At 37.2% G+C, this 17,631-nt stretch overlaps 1 protein-coding gene across 11 annotated transcripts in view; it reads left to right on the top strand.

Annotated features, from left to right (window-relative positions):
• Nckap5 (NCK associated protein 5) overlaps positions 1 to 17,631 on the top strand; it is a 969,537-nt gene that overhangs the window by 651,052 nt on the left and 300,854 nt on the right. For all 11 annotated transcript variants that reach the window (XM_046447215.2, XM_046446521.2, XM_058581637.1 and 8 more), the window contains one exon: positions 5,804 to 5,891. In XM_046447215.2, coding sequence (XP_046303171.1) covers positions 5,804 to 5,891 — 88 coding nt within the window. The remainder of the gene's footprint in view (positions 1 to 5,803; positions 5,892 to 17,631) is intronic.

The following is a 17,631-nucleotide window of genomic DNA, read 5'->3' as shown; positions in this document are numbered from 1 at the left end:
ATGTGCTGCTGAGGATCAAACGCAGCACCGTGAGCACGTTACTGCTTGAGCCACATCCCCAGCCCTGTCAATAATTCTTTACAAAAATTATTAAAAAAAACACAGGAAATTTGAAATAATTTTACAGTGAACCCCCTGTACAAAAGTTATATTCTTCAACTCACTTTCTGTCCATCATTGTCTTATTTCTGATGCATTTCATAATGAGTTTTAGGTGTCTTGCCACCAAATATTTGAGCAGGAGTATCATTAACTAGAATCCCATATTTGTTTGTAGTTCATTTTTTTCCTCTTAAGATAAAATTTGCATACAATGAAATACATAAATCTTAAATGCAACATTGAATGGTTTCTGACAAATGCATACATGTGTGCAGTTCAAACCCCTAGGGAGGTACAGGACATTTACTGTCTTCATGTCTCTCCCCACTTAGTCTCTGCTGCATCCAAGGAAATCATGCTTACATTTGCCACCATAGGTTAATTTCACCTGTGCCTGATTAGTACATTTGTAGTTTTACTGCATTTAGTGTATCATTTGCACTTTCTTTAACTTGGTATGATATCGTTGAGGTTCTTCCCATGTTTCATGCATGGAAGGACAATTGTTCTTTTTGATTATTGACTAATATTCCAATATAGGAAATACATACCATTGATACATGTTGATATATCTGAGTGGTTTTTTTTTTTTTTTAATTTACTTAAACATCTATCATGTTAGGCTAGAGTTATAATTTAATCTAGTACTTGGGACAAAAGTAAATGTTAATCAGCATGTGAAGGATTAAGAAAAGACCACTCTGATTACATATAAAAATAAATGAATGTCATTTCTTTTTGAACATCTAAGCTATAGAGTGCTTAAATCTTTTAACTCTAGGGCATGGGCATCCACTGAGAGAGCTCATATTTCATTATAACAATTTCTTTTCTCCCAGCATATCTGAGAAGTATGCTTGTCTTCATTATGGCCATTAACCTTAGAGGATGAGTACCGTTCTCCACATGGGGTCACGTCATTGTCATGATCTCACAGGGAGGAGGCTGGGGTAAAGCAGAGGCACTGCGGTGACATTAGCCCTTGTCACTCTTTCTAATGTAACCTCAGCCCCTTTCTTTCTGTCATTAAAATGAGGTTCAATCGTGAAACTCATTGCTTAAATTGGCACACTTTTCTCAAAGTGAGAAGATGGGGAGTCAAATACAGTGAAACAGGAGGAAAAGCAATTTGTAAGTCGCAGCAGCAGCTCTTGACAAACTTCATGGTAAGAGAGAATAAAAGACTGTAATGTGTGCTTTTAGCAAAAGCGGATGGGCTGTAGTCTTGCAGCTTCTCACCTGACTAAAAGAATATGAGTGAGACCATTGTTAATTTCATTATTTAATCGCTATTTTCTTAATCATCAAGTACACATTAGAGTCGTTTTTGAAACAATGACTTGGTTTGGTTCAGCCTTCAATTGAAACAGACTCATCAGCTCCCAGTTTGAGCTAAGAAAAGAGGCTTTTTGTTCTGTTTGTTTTGTTCTATTTCTGTCAAAAAAATGAAATTATGCCCAACTGAGGACTGGATGATAGGAGTGACAAAAGACTACTTCAGTTTAACGTCCTCATTGATTCCTTCAAGTGTCATTAGGGAGACAGAGGGCTAGATCTTGGGAGGAAGGGATGTGGGAAAGCTCAGTTTTTCCTATTAGAATGAACAGCTCCTCATGTGCCTCAGAGTCATGTTTTCTAACACAACTATCATTATTGAGTCAAGATCTTCAGGGTCCAAGTCATAGTCTATGATTATGGGGGATAATGCCCCTGATGTTATCAGGTCCTATATGATTAGGTGTTTTCTTGGGGTTCAGGGAATTATTATGTTTAAACATTTCCTTCCAGAAGGAATGTTCTTTGGTGTCCAGAGAGTCCCTGACAATGAGAAGTTAGGGGCGACACAATGACAAGTACCCTGTCATCTGCACTTGAAAGGGGGACACTAGCAAAGGTGGAGGGACCCCTGTCAGCAGGGAGAGAGCTGAGTTACGGTAGCTCATTGCTCACTAATCCTGCTCTTGAGAGATTTTTGAATTGTTGCTTTTCTTATGCTATATTATCTAAAGTCCTATTTATCTCATTTTAAGTTAGCACTCCTACAGTTTTTACTTCCCTCCAAGGAAATACTATATTAAAAAATTATTCATTAACTAATGTGTACCATAATAAATGTGATTCATTTTTAATAAAAATTCCTGCATTTTTACCTTTTTGACCTGAAGCATGCTGTTTGCATAGGCATTTGACTTATTTTCCTCTGGCTTGCCTGAAAGTTGACTTTAAAAAAGGAAGTTCACTTCATGTGCATTAAAACTTATTGCATCTCACTAGGTGTAAATTTGTTCTGTATGTTTTTAGTTAAAACAGTGACTTGACCAATATTTAGGAAAAAGAGGACTGAGTATCCAATGGGGAGAATTAATTAAGATTAGTGTTTAAGGATAATTCACACCTAGCAGCCTCTTAGAAATAAATAATCCAATGTGGGAAAGGGAGGCTGTAGGTATGCCATGTGCTCACTGGTAATGCCAACCCTCAAATCAGTTATAAAAATAATGAAATGAAGCAACATGTCATTGGGCATCAAATGCCATTGGACAATTCTTCATGATCTCTGATTTTCAAGCAAATAGAGGTTTGCTAAATGAAAATGAAAAGAAGATGTTACCAGGGGATAAATAATGATATATTCTCACTAGATTTGAAACATTGTTTCTGTGACCAGATTGATAAAGGTTATAAAACGGCACTACAGCTTGATTTTTTTTACCAAGGTTTGGGGTGGGTCCCCGATCCTCTATTCCAACCTGTAGGTCAGAGATGAAACTGGTTTTAATTCACATAAGGCAGAGCCAGAAAAGTGTTCACAGTGTTACTTAGAGTCCTAGACTGCTTAAGATTAACAATTTCCTATCTATCCCTAGTTTTTTTTTTCCTTTTGTAAAATTATAAATCTTAGAAGAATTGGGAAAGGTGAATAGGTATTTTTCTTTTTGATCCAGCATCTTAAGCATGGAGCTTCTAACTTCAGCAATAATTCCTCAAGATAAGCACTGAGACAAAATTATATTTTAACTTAGTAAAGAAGGTGGCATAGTTTTATTTTAACTGACTTCTAACTACTGGGCCACATGTAGTCTGGGTTGTTTACAAATGAACAAACTCAGGATCAAAATAAGGAATTCAGCTTCTGTGCTCAAGTGAGAAGGAAGTAGGCTGCAGTCCTGCATCACTTGATGGGGACACATTCTGAAGAAGGCATCCTTAGGTGATGTCATCATGGTGTCAACATCATAGAGTATGCCACACAAACTAAAACAGCTATCTGATAAGATCTTAGGAGACCAGCATCATATAGGCAGTCTGTTGTTCACCAAAACATCACTGACACCATCAATGCAGCATATGATTGTAATCAACATTGGAAACCCAGAGGAGTATTTTCTGAACAGCCATGAGCTAGCAGATTAGGCAAGTTTAAGAACCCTTATTATTACTGTCTTTGATAATGAAATATTTGGCAAATGTCATGGAAAATCTACTACCACTCAAGAGGTTGTACACATAAAATGAAATCTTTCATTATTTATAGTAATTTCCCAAATGTCAATGAGATCAAGTAGAAAGAGACGGCTGTTAACAGTTTAATACTAACTCTCTATCCAACTCACTATGATTCCTTCAGTTAGCTATCTAACCTTCCTGTGTCTCAGCTTTTCTCGTCTGCCAAATAGATATAATGATATTTTAAAAGTATATCAGTATATATTATAAAAGTATATATACATATACTTAAAATGTGTACCTTAATTCATTTTATGAAAATGAATTTAAAAGGTTATATATATATGCTTTTAAAATATCATTATATATAATTTACATTGAATGGATTGCACACATATATGTATGTATTACATACCTATTTATATATGTACAAATACATATTTATGTACTCATGTTCATACATATTTATATTCATATTTATATATGTTTATACATATTTATATATGTACATATTTATATGCATAAATGATTAATAGATGAGAGTTCTCTGGCAAGTTAAAAGTATTATTCAATTTTCAGTTATTATTAATAATGTAAGACTTGTGGAAATATAGGGAACAGCCTCTGCTTGCCCAGCTGGCTGTGGGAAGTAGTGTACAAATGTGAGGTCACAAATCATTTTTTGAACACTCATAGTCAATGTCTGCTATCATCTGCAAAGCCTGAATGGGCCCTGGTACCATCCCCTGAGAAGGCAGAATTTCCTCAATAACTCATCCAGGTTTGGATGTACCAGTTTATTCACAGTTTCTTTACTCTGCTGTTAAATACTTAAAAGACAAATGTTAGGAAGACTAGCATTTGGACCTAGTCTGCCCTGGTTACTGTAATAACCTGTCCCCCAGAGGGGATTTACATGGGCCTTCTAGAGAGCCCTTAGTTTGTCATATTGGAAGTCCTTAGTAAGAGGGAGAAGTTGGACCATCCTGCTTTTCTCCACAACTGTCTTATACTGGTGTCCTATTGAGTCACAAAAACATACATTTCAGGTTGGGACTAGGAAAGAAAACCAACTCAGGTCCAGGGCAAGAATGCACAGTGCTCAGCTTGCTGAGTTCTGGCATTTGAATACTTATGGAGGGGCCCAAGGACAAAGGCATTCCAGCAGTCTTAATACACTTGGTGAATGCCTGGCGCAGAGTAAATACTTCCTCTTTTTATAATGAATCCATGAATGTGAACTCTCTAGTGAATACCCACTTTATTCATAATGGGGGGACACATAGAGGAATATGACAGTTTTATATTGAATGTTGTCATTTACTCCAGAAGATGAAACATGAGTAAAGGAAATACTTGACTATTTAAATAAATTTTTTAGGTGATCAAATAAATGATTTAATGTATAGGCAAAAGAATCCAGACAATTTAAGAGGTATCTTAGGAAGTGGGACTTGAGGGGGATTTGGAAAGAATGTTTGGGATATGGGAAGATGAAAGGAAGTTGCCATTCCAGTACTAGTAATGGCATAAGCAAATGTCTAGAAATGCAAACAGGTATTACTTTGGAGCCCTGGGAGGTTAGTATTTAAAACAAAACAGGGTGTGACACATTGTGATGTAACCTGTGGAAATATTCATAAATGTGTACAAAATTGTATATGAAAAGATGTTGATTGTCTGAATTAGCAAAAATTGTGAAGCAATTTAAATTCCATCAGTAGGAAATGGCTAAATAACCTATGGTACATTAACACCATCAAATACGCTAGGAAATAGTTGAGAAGAATGAAGCAAGTCTTTGTGTGCTGACATACAAAGGCCACCAAGGAAAGACCTAACAGTGTATTAATGGAGAGAATGCATTTATGTAATACCTGTTAACTTTGAAAATTGATTTTAAAAAAATCAAAGTGGTGCTTCAGGAAGATTAATGTGATGGCATTGTACTGAATTAAAAGGGAGTGATTAGAAGTGAAGAGAAATGTTAGGAGACGTGTGCAGGAGCGTAGATGTCCACCACCAAGGGTGGAGACCTAGCTAGTAAAGAGAAAAAGAACCCAGAGATATATATTCTGATGAATGATTATGAAGGACTTCATGACAGATTTTAAATTAGAGGATAAAGAAGAGAGAACAATTATTCTCTGGCCTAATTGTAGGAAATACACCCTGAAAAGTGATTGCTAATAACTGGGACAGACTGGTGCTAATAGGAAACCTTTAAGAAATGTTTCATGTTTTTGTTTCACAGGATGGAAGAAACAGTACGAAATCTATTGCAGAGTCAAGGACCTACAGAGCAGAAGAGAGAAGAATCTGTTAACATAATGACCTATCAGGTACACCATGTTTCTGACTCTTGGCTGTGTATCGGTCGGCTTATTTTTCTTGCTGATAGCCACGTAGTCACCTCTGGTTTGAGGAATTAAATGCATGTTTAGTTGTCATTTTTTCTTCCCTTAAACTCCTACTTTGAAACAGATCACAAGATTTGATTGTAGTAAGATGCAAAAATATAGTGAAACAGGGAGACTTTTAAAGGCAGTGCATTGCCCTGTGGTCAGGGTTATGAGAGAGGTATCTGCAATGTTCTCTGGGACCACAGGAGAAGCAGTGATTCATCCTGTCTGAGGAGCTGAGGAGTGCTCACCAGAGGTGTGACATTTGAGGTGAGTTTGAAGAGGAGAGAACGAGGGGAAGGGCATTCCTGATCATGGGGAACCTAGACTAAGGTGCAGTAGCCTCTTGACAGCAAGACCGTGAGGTTAAGTTCAGGGTAACTGAATAATGGCTTGGTGAGATATAGAATTTGATGATGAGACCAAGGGTATAAAGACCATGGTGAGTTCTGGATCTATATGGTGTGACCAGGAATCTGGCCCTTCACCTGGCAGTGTGGAGTCTAAAGAGGTCCAGAGAGTAAGGGTTCATTTAAGTAACAAGTCAATATCTTCTCTTGATGGTCGTTATCCCATAGTCCTTTGACACTAGCAAGGTGGCCAGGTTGGTGAACAGGACATATAATTTGAATATGGCACCCATTGGATGATGAGGCTTGTGCAGGATGGAAAAGGGAAGTACAACAGAAATAGCACAGGGGCTCTATATGGATAGCTGCAGGATTTTTATTGGAGATCACTTAAAATCACAAATAGAGGCCTGACATTCACTATACAACTATATATGGCAAGTTAAAAAAGCTAATGAAGGCAAGGAATTGGGCAGACATTTGAGATGACCACTGGAAAGCCCTAGTTTTACTAGTAAAAATCAAGTGAGTTTGGGGAGACAAGCACAGAAAGCCATCTTTTGAGGATAATTTTGCATGAATTATCTGAATTCATGAGTTCAGAGTTCTGCAACCCAGTGTATTATGAAGAGGAGAGGGAATGGGATCTGATAATAAAAATCAAGGTACCATGCAGGGTTGTGAGATTGTGGCATACTTAGATTTAAGGAGGCTGTGCTTAAATAGTTGACTCTTGAAACATACGTGGGATGATTCTACAAAAATAAGGACAACTCTTCCCCATCTCCAGTGAACACACTGCAAGGAGTTGACTTGAGATATCTCAGAGGAAATTAAAATTAGCTCCATAAAGACAACAGAAAGTTTACTAGATCCTATTCCTAGCAGGAAAATCTTTTGAGGTGGATAAGAAGGGGTTATCAACAGAAAGCTCCTATTATTGTTCAAGGAATGTGTTCCTGAATTTTGTGGTCTTCACAAAATTATTCAGCTTTTCCTTTAAGATGGCCACCTAAATTTAGGACATTTAAGTCCTACTAATCTGAATTATTCCTAGGTATGTGTATTTGCTTGGATAGAATGGTGAGATACAGGAAAAAAAGTGGGACTTGACTGAACATTGACTAGTTCTGTTCAACCTAAAGGAATCATGAATCTGAAACAGGTCATTTTCTCCCCTCACAGGTAACACCAGGCTCCATTAAAACTAAACAATACCACATTTCACTTAGGCTTTATTTTTAATTTTCTCACTATGCATTTCTTATCCAGATTCTTATTTCCTTTAGGTTATTGCCTCCCTAATCTCTCTTCCCATTATTAACCAAGTGTGTATTGGAGACTCTTATCATTATCAGAATTCACTTTGTGAAACTGGAAACTAGTTTGAAAATAGATACACTAATAAAACTGTGTTTTGAAAATATTCCCTCTCCAAAATTCAGTCTGTTGGTTTGGGGAAATGAGCTCTTCCCTCTAGAGAGAAGACAAGTTATTGAATGCTACACAAAGGGAATGTCGCAGTCATTGTTCTAATTGGTTATCGGTTCCTTGTCTGTAAAGTGGGAGAGGGACATGGGTTACATGACCTGTAGAGGTCATTTGTACATTCAACAAATATTTTTTGAATTTGTAAGACATGTGAGGCACAACCTTGTGCTCTTGGAATTTAGGAAATGAGCACAAAGAGAAGGGAAAAGGTGGCTGGGCAGCACTGAGTCCCAGGGAGGTCCCCTTCATCTCTTAAATTCATTAAACTATTATCATAATAGCAGAGTAGTAGTTATCTGTGTGTGGGCCCATGATTTGTATGCATGAAAGGAGGCTGTGTTTTGTTCAAGGAGTATGTTCCTGAAGATCTCATGTGTTCTTTGATAATTTATGTCTTGTGTCATTCAACATGAATTCTCTTAAAGATGGTGGGTGTTTCTGTTCAGCAATCAAAGCATTCCCATCATGTTGCAATCAGGGATTTATAGTTTACCAACCTTGCCATTGTGCAGTTCTTGACTTTTATTTTAATTTGGAGAATTTGCATGATTTCAAGTTTTATGCATGAAGTGGTAGTAAATATTTTGTGGCCTTGATTTCCAGATTGCCTCATTCGGAGCCTGATCAAAAGTTACTCCACTTTTGTTCAATCAGTCCCCACAATTTTCGGTGGGAGAGCCTGACCCTATTCTCATTTTACAGGTACGGACATGTGGCTCAAGAAGCAGTGGGCACTTGCCTGAGGGTGCATAGCTAGGAAGTAGCATAGAAAAAATGTGAACCCTGCTCAATCTGACTCCACAGCTCCTACACTCAGAAATTCTAGAGAAATTAAATGATAGGACCCAAATTACCCCATGGTGATTATTCAAAATGGGACCTGAACTGGGCCTGCCTGCTTTCTACTTATAACCCCTTCATCCCTCCATCACCCATTCATTCACTTGGTCTCTCATTCAAATGATAGTTATTCATTTATCTTCTTATGGAATTACGTTTGTTTCTTCTAGCTGCTATAACAAACTTACTGACTTAACACGGATTTGTTCCCTTTTAATTCTGGAAATCAAAAATCTTCAAGCAAGGTGTTGTTGGCAGGGCTACATTCTTTCTGGGGGCTTTCAGAGGAGAATCATTTTGTGCCCTTCACAAAATCTACCATTCCTTGGATTCTATCTTCAAAGCAAATCACTTGTCTCTGCTTTGTCATCACATTTTATTTTCCCAACTTTGCTTCCCTTGTCTAAGGATCCTATAACTACAGTGAGCTCAATTGGGTAATCCAAGTTCCTTATCTCAAGATTCTTGAATCCCATCTGCTCAGGAGTTTGAGGCAGAAGAATCTAAAACTCTAGATTCTGAAAAGAAGGGTTGGATATGCAGCTCAGTGGTAGATATCTGCTCAGCATGTTTGAGACCTTGGGTTCAGTCCCTAGTACTGAGATCCAAACAAATATGCAGAGCCTTTGGCCATGTAAGGTCCCATTTTATCAGGTTTTAGGAATTGAGATGAACATCTTTGGGGAGGAGGGCATTTTTCCTTTGCCACACTTGGTCATGCTCACTAGCCTAACAATGCCCAGCAGACATGAAGCTAAATTCTGGAGATTCAAAGATGCCTGATTTAGGCTCAATTTATATGTTACTGCAGGTCAGGAAAGGGAGAAAATAATCGCATACCTTTAATGGTGTGAGAGAAGCCAGAATAGAAGCTTGCACAGCTTCTGTGCAAGGAGCATGCGCCATTGGGCCTACTGTACTATCCTCCCTGGAGACTCCACCACCTGCCTTGGACTCATTTTTAATAACCAGTTTTCCTTTTGGGTTGTCTCTTAAAATGGACATGAGAGTCATGAGCTTCGTCATGAGTCCCATGGTCTTCATTTCTCAAACCATTTTATGTCCCTGGTGTTTTAGGATAGAGTCTATCTGTCAGGTCACATATATTTGATGCTATAGTTTGCAAAACACTGATACAAAATAGATCTCCTTTGTTTGCTCCATCGGCCTCTAAAATAGATATTGTCATGCTCATCTTAGGACAAGGCTCGTAGAGGTCTGTTTGAACTCTGGCAGATGCTAAGTGCTAGAACTAGAAATAAGTCACAAATTCTCCTAGAGGAGATATAGAGAATTAGCTTGAACAATATCTGTGGAATATTTTTATGGCAGCAGGATAAAAAGTGGACACAGTTTAAAATCCCAGGTCACGAAGTCACTATTTCAAAATTAAAAAATAGAAAAACAAAGTAAAGTAAGAAAAAAAATAAGTAAAAGTAAACTGAGATAAGTTAATAATCCACAAAAATGTTGAGTCTCATTTTCCCTGTGGGAGAGACAGCTGTCTAAGAGACATTATCTTTATATTTAGGGCAGGTGCCATGCGCACTTAGGACACACTTGTCTCATTAGAGGAAAATATAAGACCTGGAAAGATTGTCTTTAGAAGAGTCCAAGTTAGAATCATTCCCTTCTGCTCTGTTTGGTTTTTCAGCTCATTCTCTCTAGGTGTTTTAGGGTTTCTTATGTGTCATACATTCTTACCACACATATCACCATTTTATTGAATTAAGGAAATTTATGTTAGGAAAAAAAATCACAATTAGACATGAGAGAGGGTAGTTAAAAATCAGTGAAATAGAGCAGCTGATTGGAGGGAGATGTCATTCTTCCAGTTTCATCTGTCCTCATGTATACACATAGCCCGGATATGTGAGATGTGAATAACCATAACATTAAGAGGGGGTTCCCCCAGTATAGGCCCTTTGTGTCTCTGTATAGCTACCTTTTGTGGTTCTTCATTGTAGCTGGTGTACTTACACTTGTTTCTACTTTTATTTATGGAAGATGAATTGAATCACATTAGCTAACTCATTTAAGGAAAAAAAATACATGTAAGTAGAAATAACAAGTGGAGGAAAAAGTCCCACATGTGCAAACAGCTTTTGCCATTAATAAGACTTCTGAATTCATACAGTCACTTAAATTCTCTGGTTACTTGTTTTTTTGTATTTTTAAAAGAAGAGATTTTAAACTAAACTATGGAGCACAAATTCTAAATGCCTATTGTCATCAATAAAAAAGAGTTAAAGTAAGCACTGTACTCTTTTAAGAAGGAAATAACCATAGAGAGAGTTTTCCTTATTTTTTACAAAGAAAGGAAACTGAGTTACACAGAAAGGCTAAATTACTTGTCCAAAGTTACACATTACCAGGGTTATGTCACTTGAGCTCTTCTGTACCCTTTTAATTGGCAGAATAGGCTGCTATTAAAAAATGTAGTGCAGAGGGGCTGGGGTTGTAGCTCAGCGGCAGAGTGCTTGCCTAGCATGTGTGAGACAATGGGTTCTACCCTCAGCACCACATAAAAATAAATAAATAAAATAAAGGTATTGTGTCCAACTACAACCAAAAAATCTTTTAAAAAATTGTAGTGCAGAAATTTTGTCAAGAGATGCGGTGAGTGATTTTCACAGTGAAATGCACAGAGAAATAGACATAACTGATCAGCAGAATTACAGTGTTGTCCAAGTTTGTCTTCACCTCTTTACCATCTTGGAAAGTCCTGAACTCTGTTTTCTAAGTGTTTCCAAAGATGATCTAGGCTCAGTCATTGATCCCTCTGTCTGTATCTAAAGCAATATGGTATTTTACCAAGTTACTTATATTTGAAGTGATGTAAATAAACATCAGAGTTACTCTTTCCTTAAATAGTTCTTTGGAAGAATCATCAAATATGAGTAAGCATTCATAAACAGACCTTTTCTACTTATCCTAAAACCTATCAGTCATCAAATATGTACATATTTGTTTCCTCTTAGGGAACCCAGCACACAACATGGTCTGGGACCTTCCTCATTAATGGTTTTCCAAGACCAGCCTAGGAAAGATGTTAATTTTTCACAAATTGTTACTCTTTTCTGAGGTTGTGGGGATTTTGTTTTTACTTTATGCTTCACTTTCTTCTTTCCCTGTAATGATTTAAGTATACTTCAAGCAAGTCCAAAAATGCAACAGAATGAGAAGGTTGACAAATTATATAATTAAACACTCAACTACAAACAATACCTTTTCTAGGAAAGCCCTAACTTCTAACATAATTATGGTTGGTTTTTTTTTCTATGAACACGCATAAACACAAAAAGAAACTGAAGTGTTTTATGATTTTCAGTAGCCAGAAAGTTCCTGTCTGATTTCTAGTTCTTCCTAGCCCTGGCTGAATCTCAGAATCACCTGAGGGACTTCTAACAGAATCAGCTAATTGGGCACTTCTTAAATCTGCTGAGTTGAAATGATGAGGGTTGGAATTCTGCTTGGTTTTGTTGTTTACAACTTTGATGGATCATTTTGAGTCCTCTGCTCCATAGATCTGTTCTAAGAATCAGTGAGGCACTTCAGCACTCATTCTTTCCACCATTGCCTTCCCCTTCATCTTGCAAAGGAGGAAATGAAATTGAAGTGAAGTTCAGAGCCCAAGTGCACTGACAGTTAATTAACCAAGAGAAGTGAACTGCTTAAAGAAGTTGACTGTAATTCATATAAGTTATTTAGAAAGTGTTTGCTCTCTTTTCTTTCCTCGTTTTTTTTTAAACCCAAACAAAATATAGCAAACAAATGCAAAGACACAGATCGACAGTAAATGGAGTGAGTATGTGCATACCAGATGGAAGAATGATCTAAAGTTCTGTTTGTTGATAGAGTGGCTGAGTGTTAGCACAGTTATTCTAAAATTACATTACACAATGGGGATATGGAATATTTTTATTGAGTACTTTTGTTTATTTTTGTGGCCTGTAATCCCAGGAAGTCTCAAGTGTTTTTGATTCTGCCTGAAGAAATTTGGACTTCTTTCCTTTAAATTGCTGTGAACTTTGAATAGCTGCTGAAGTGGATTATGGTGGTAAAGGGAGTATTTTTATTGTTTGTTGGTTTTAAAGGATTGAAACCATTCCTAAGGAAGCATTTTTCTTTATTCCAGTGTGTTTTATTTTAAGTAATATCTTCTGTTCATATAATGCATTCAGGTAAACAAGGTAGGATTTTGCAAAGCCAAAGTACATGCTTAGATTCAGGGCATCCAAAAGTATTGCTTTTCATTCCTTTTCTTTTTGTAATTATTCTACAAGATGACTTTTATGTTTTCACATCCTAGAGTATTTTAGAACTTTTCAAAAACAGTCTCATGTGGGAGCACCTACTTGTTGGCACACTAACCAAAGAGAATATTTGCCTCATAATTCCAAAGTCATACTAAATACTTTTAAAGGAATAGAGGAGTTTTAAATAATATCACGGAGAGTTTACATAATTACCAATAAGGTTCTCAAGAGCTTAGCATCCCTGGTTTAATAGATTCAAACTCTATTTTTTATTTGCAATTTTCTGCCTAAATTCTGTGTTCAGCTATGAATACTTTACCTTTTAGGTAGTTTGACCTGGTACAGAATTTTTGGCAAATAAAAGTAGAATACAATCTCTCTGTTAAAAGCACTATAACCTATGAGTACAATGATCCCTGGAAAAGCAGCTTCTCTTCTTAAATGTTATCGCTCCATGGACACTCTATTTTCCTGGTTCCTCTCTGCAGAAGACCAAACCTTATTTTGAATACACAGTATGCATTTCAGGTCAGAAGGTTCTGCAGGCAGGATTCAAAAGATATTGACCTTCAGTAAGTGTGTGACTTAGGTAAATACCTTGGACACTTCTGATTATTAAACAGTCATATCAGTTATTTATTTCTTTCATGAAAAGAATGAATTTGAACAGAGAAAAGTCACGGTATCAATCTTGAACTTTGACTTTACTTTCTTAACTCACTACAGGCTAAAAGATTTTGACTCTTAAAAAGAATTTTCTTTTTTTAGGACTTGGCTTATTAATGCTTTAGGAAATGGTTATGAAACAGTCTGGGAGAATGTGTACTTTTTAAAGATGAGGAAATAGTTCAAAGGGAAGTAGAAAGTGTCTTCTGAAGGAAAAAAACACACACACACAATGATTTCATTACTGAGATCTCTTCCACACAGTAGCCTCTCAGCTATATGATCCTTATTGATTTTGTCTGCACAGTGAGCACTGGTGGCAATGAAGAGAAATGGTCAGGTGTAGGGAAAGAGGAAAGTGGTCTAACCTTCCTTGTCTGAAGTCTGCATTGAAGACATTGCAAGTTTGGGTGTTAATTGGTCCCACCAAACCCAGAGGAGGTAGAGCACCACAGGTTTTGCAGCTTATAGAAGATGGTCATCTGTTATGTTTGGGTCCTGGAAAATATCTTTCCAGGACCCAAACATAACAGAAGGGTTTGGGCTGGGATAGGATTTTTCCCCTACCTGGTCTCCAACACAGAGCAAATCCACAGTGTCTCTAGCACCTGAACCTGGCTCTTGACATGTTTGAAAATTTCCCCAGGTTATTTGAATATGTGTCTATGATTGTGCATCATCCAACTTCATGACCTTGAAGATCTTTTCTCCCTAGCTCATCTCTATGAGGAGGGTCCAAGGAGAAAATTTATAAGGAGGTTTGACTTAGAGGGTATAAGGGAATTTAGCTGGTTAATAGAAATTCAATGATTGTTTCTTCTTCCATTAATAATTTTGCTTTTGCTTGGAAGGGAATGTTTACTTAATCCCAAAGCATTTAATACATTTGCCAGCTGAGCCACCATCCCCAAGTGAAGTATTTGGTCACAACCCCAGCCCTCCGCTCACTGGGCTTTGTCATGTCCTCAGGCCCTGAAAGTATGGAGATACAGAGAAGTCTATGGAACTTGCATCCCCTCACCCCAGATCAGTTGGTCAGCCATTCATTCAAATATAGATACAAGCAGTGCTCAGTATGTCTTCTTTTCCCTATGTAAGAGCTAATATAGATTTATACAGGGGAAAACACAATCTGATCAAAGAGAAGTAGTAGAGCATTTTAAAAGAATGCATGTTCTTCTCCTCTATAATGGGTACAATGAGGAAAAAGGAAAAGGTGATCATTTTCCAAGGGCTTCCTCAGCATGATTTCATGTCATAATGAGAGAGAATGCATGAAAACATGCACAGCACATTTAAAGCCTTCAGTAAGCAGTGGCTATCATCATTGCTATTCAGCTAGCCCTATCTGCTGATCTGTTTTTTTTTTTTTTTTCCTTTCACATGGACAAATTCTTCCTCTTCCCTTTTCCCATCTTGCTTTACCTCTGGATACAGCCACACAGTAGCTTTTTTTTTTTTTTTTAATTTGAAGCTTCAGAATTGGAGGAAGTGATGAAACTATGAGAAATATACACCCTCAGAAGTGACTAAGCTGGGGTCAGATTCCTAGGCAGGACTGGTCTGTTTGGTGCTGTCCTCTCCTTTTGCATAGCCTGTCTTCCCCACAGCCTGTTTACCTGCATTTTCCCACTTAGACATATTTCTCTGAAATCCATTCATTTAGGCACCATTCCAAGAAAACACTATAACAAATATTTTAGAGAGGGCAATTTATACCTAAGTGTGGAATAGTTTAATCTGAAGGTTTTTCTCCATCTACTCATCTCAGAAAGTGGGAATTTAGGACATGGTTTTCTGAGGGGAGAAAGGGAGGAGAATAATTTTCCTAAAGTAATTTAGGAGCTTGAAATCTTCCATGTTGATTAATTCTGGGAGAGACTTTACCCCTGGGTGAGCTATTAGGAATTAGCATAGGTTTTCAGAAGTGAGAACAAAACCAGAAAATGCAAATTATAACCATCATTTGAATGGTTTACCGAGGGCCATATGCATACAAAATTGCTGTTCCTCTTTGTTCTGTTTCTCTCATACTCTCATGATCCAGTCCTGAGGCTTGTACTATCTAAACAAAGGTGGAAGACCTGATCTGCTATCTCAGTGCCATTTACTATATTCCTTCTGTGGGGTGCACTCAGTGTCGAACCAAGTTCAAAAGGACTTTTGGAATAAGCCTCTTGAATTAAGTCTTAATAATGGCTTGTATTCTGTTAAATGAACAGTCAAGGATCTCATTCAGGTTGATTCCATTGTTTTATAAATAGATCAAAATATATGGTTTTCCAAATATATTCCATTTGTTCCTTTCACCCTAATAAATTTTTGTTCTATACTAAATTCATAAATTAGCATAATAAACCCATTCTTCCTCATTAAGGCAAAGCTTATCCCTTAGTCTGAATTGGTAAGCTTCTGCTTTAATTAAAAGTGATGATCTGAAAATAATTTCATTGCAAGTAATCTACAGTCTTTTTTATTGCATTTACAAAATAATTTGTAAACATATCTTTAAGATATAAATGTGGTTATATTTCTCTGGAGTCACTATATTTAATTGTTCTAACCATACTGTTATTGTATTTTTCTTCTTTATTCATTTTTATTACTTCTTTTCTTCTAAACATTTGAACATTACCTCAGGGGGATCAGTAGTGAAAACTGGCACAAAAATAATTAATGTGTATTTTACAGTTTACAAGGACTTTCACAGCATCATCTCATTTGATCCTCACCTTAATCTTTTAAAATAGTAAGGGCAGGAAGTTTAAGTTCACCTCACAGGTGAAATGAATATGGCTGTAGTACACTTAACCTTTTATTTATTTATTTATTTATTTTGATATTGGGGATATTGAACCCAGAGCCTTACACATTCCTGCTACAACCAAGCTATGTCCTACCCTTTTTATTTTATTTTGAGATCAGTTCTCATTAAATTTCCCAGTCTGGCCTCAAATTTGTGATCCTCCTGCACAGCCCCCTGAGTGACTGGGATTATAGATATGTGTCAGCATGCCTGGCTAGGACTTAATCTTTTGAGTCCAAGTCCATAGTCCTATAGGATTGGCATGAATTATGTTCTATAACAGTAGAGCTCAACTATGAGATTCATTTGGGGAGTTTTACATATTGCTGATATACTGGTCACAGCCCAGGTATTCTCATTTAATTGGTACAGGGTGTGAACTAGGTGGGAGGATTTTCAGAACCTTCACTGGCCAGTTCTAATAGAAAGCCTGGGATGAGAACCAGTGCACATCAGGGCATTCAATTCAGCAGTATTTTTTTTTTGCTCACTATGCTAAATTTTTCCATGACTGGATCTTATTTATATTTCACCTAGAGAAGGTAGTTGAAAAGTTGGTAGTTGAAAGACAATGGAATTCAGATATAAGGGAAGGTTCTTTGGTGTTGTGGATATACTGATGAGAGATGGCAGAGGATTATGGGTACTCTGAGAGATAGCAGAGTACTATGGGTACTTTAGGAAGAGACAGAAGAGGATTATTATGGATCATATGGATATTCTGATAAGCGGAAGAAGAGAATTGTGGGTAAGCTTAAAGCCTTCAAAGACCAACAGCCTGGGTTCACATCCTGCTGAGCCTCTGATGTTTGGAGGAGTTAATTAACCTCTCAGAGCTCTGTGATTTCACTCTCAGCTATGTACAACTATTGCTAAGAATGTGGTGAACATGGGACAAATAGTTCAGGAAACACTCAAGAAAATGACTGGAGCATGGGTTGGGCCTAGTTCAGACCTCCCAGACAGATTAGGCGAGACCCAGTGGAGACACATGAGAAAGCAAAAGTGTTGGAGAAAAACCCTACTGTTAGGAGGTCCTACTAGAAATGGAAAGTCATTTTATTTGCAATAGTAGGAAGAAATTGTGGACTTGTTTTTTAAAAAGGAGGGTGGGAGGAGGATTCTAAATTTGCTTTAGGGTTAACTGGGCTTGAGACCTATTATCTTTTTCATAATTCAAATGATTACCAAGTGTTTGGTAATCAAATGATTACCAAGTCTTACCAAACTAAGACTTTCTCCTTGACATTCCAAGAGGCTGTGAAAAT

Source organism: Marmota monax, unplaced genomic scaffold (genome assembly GCF_021218885.2).
Source record: "Marmota monax isolate L192 unplaced genomic scaffold, Marmota_monax_Labrador192_F-V1.1 WCK01_AAM20220418_F8-fsc00154, whole genome shotgun sequence".
Lineage (NCBI taxonomy): Eukaryota > Metazoa > Chordata > Mammalia > Rodentia > Sciuridae > Marmota > Marmota monax.
Note: the sequence above shows the minus strand (reverse complement) of the source record. Positions and strands in the feature narration are given on the sequence as shown.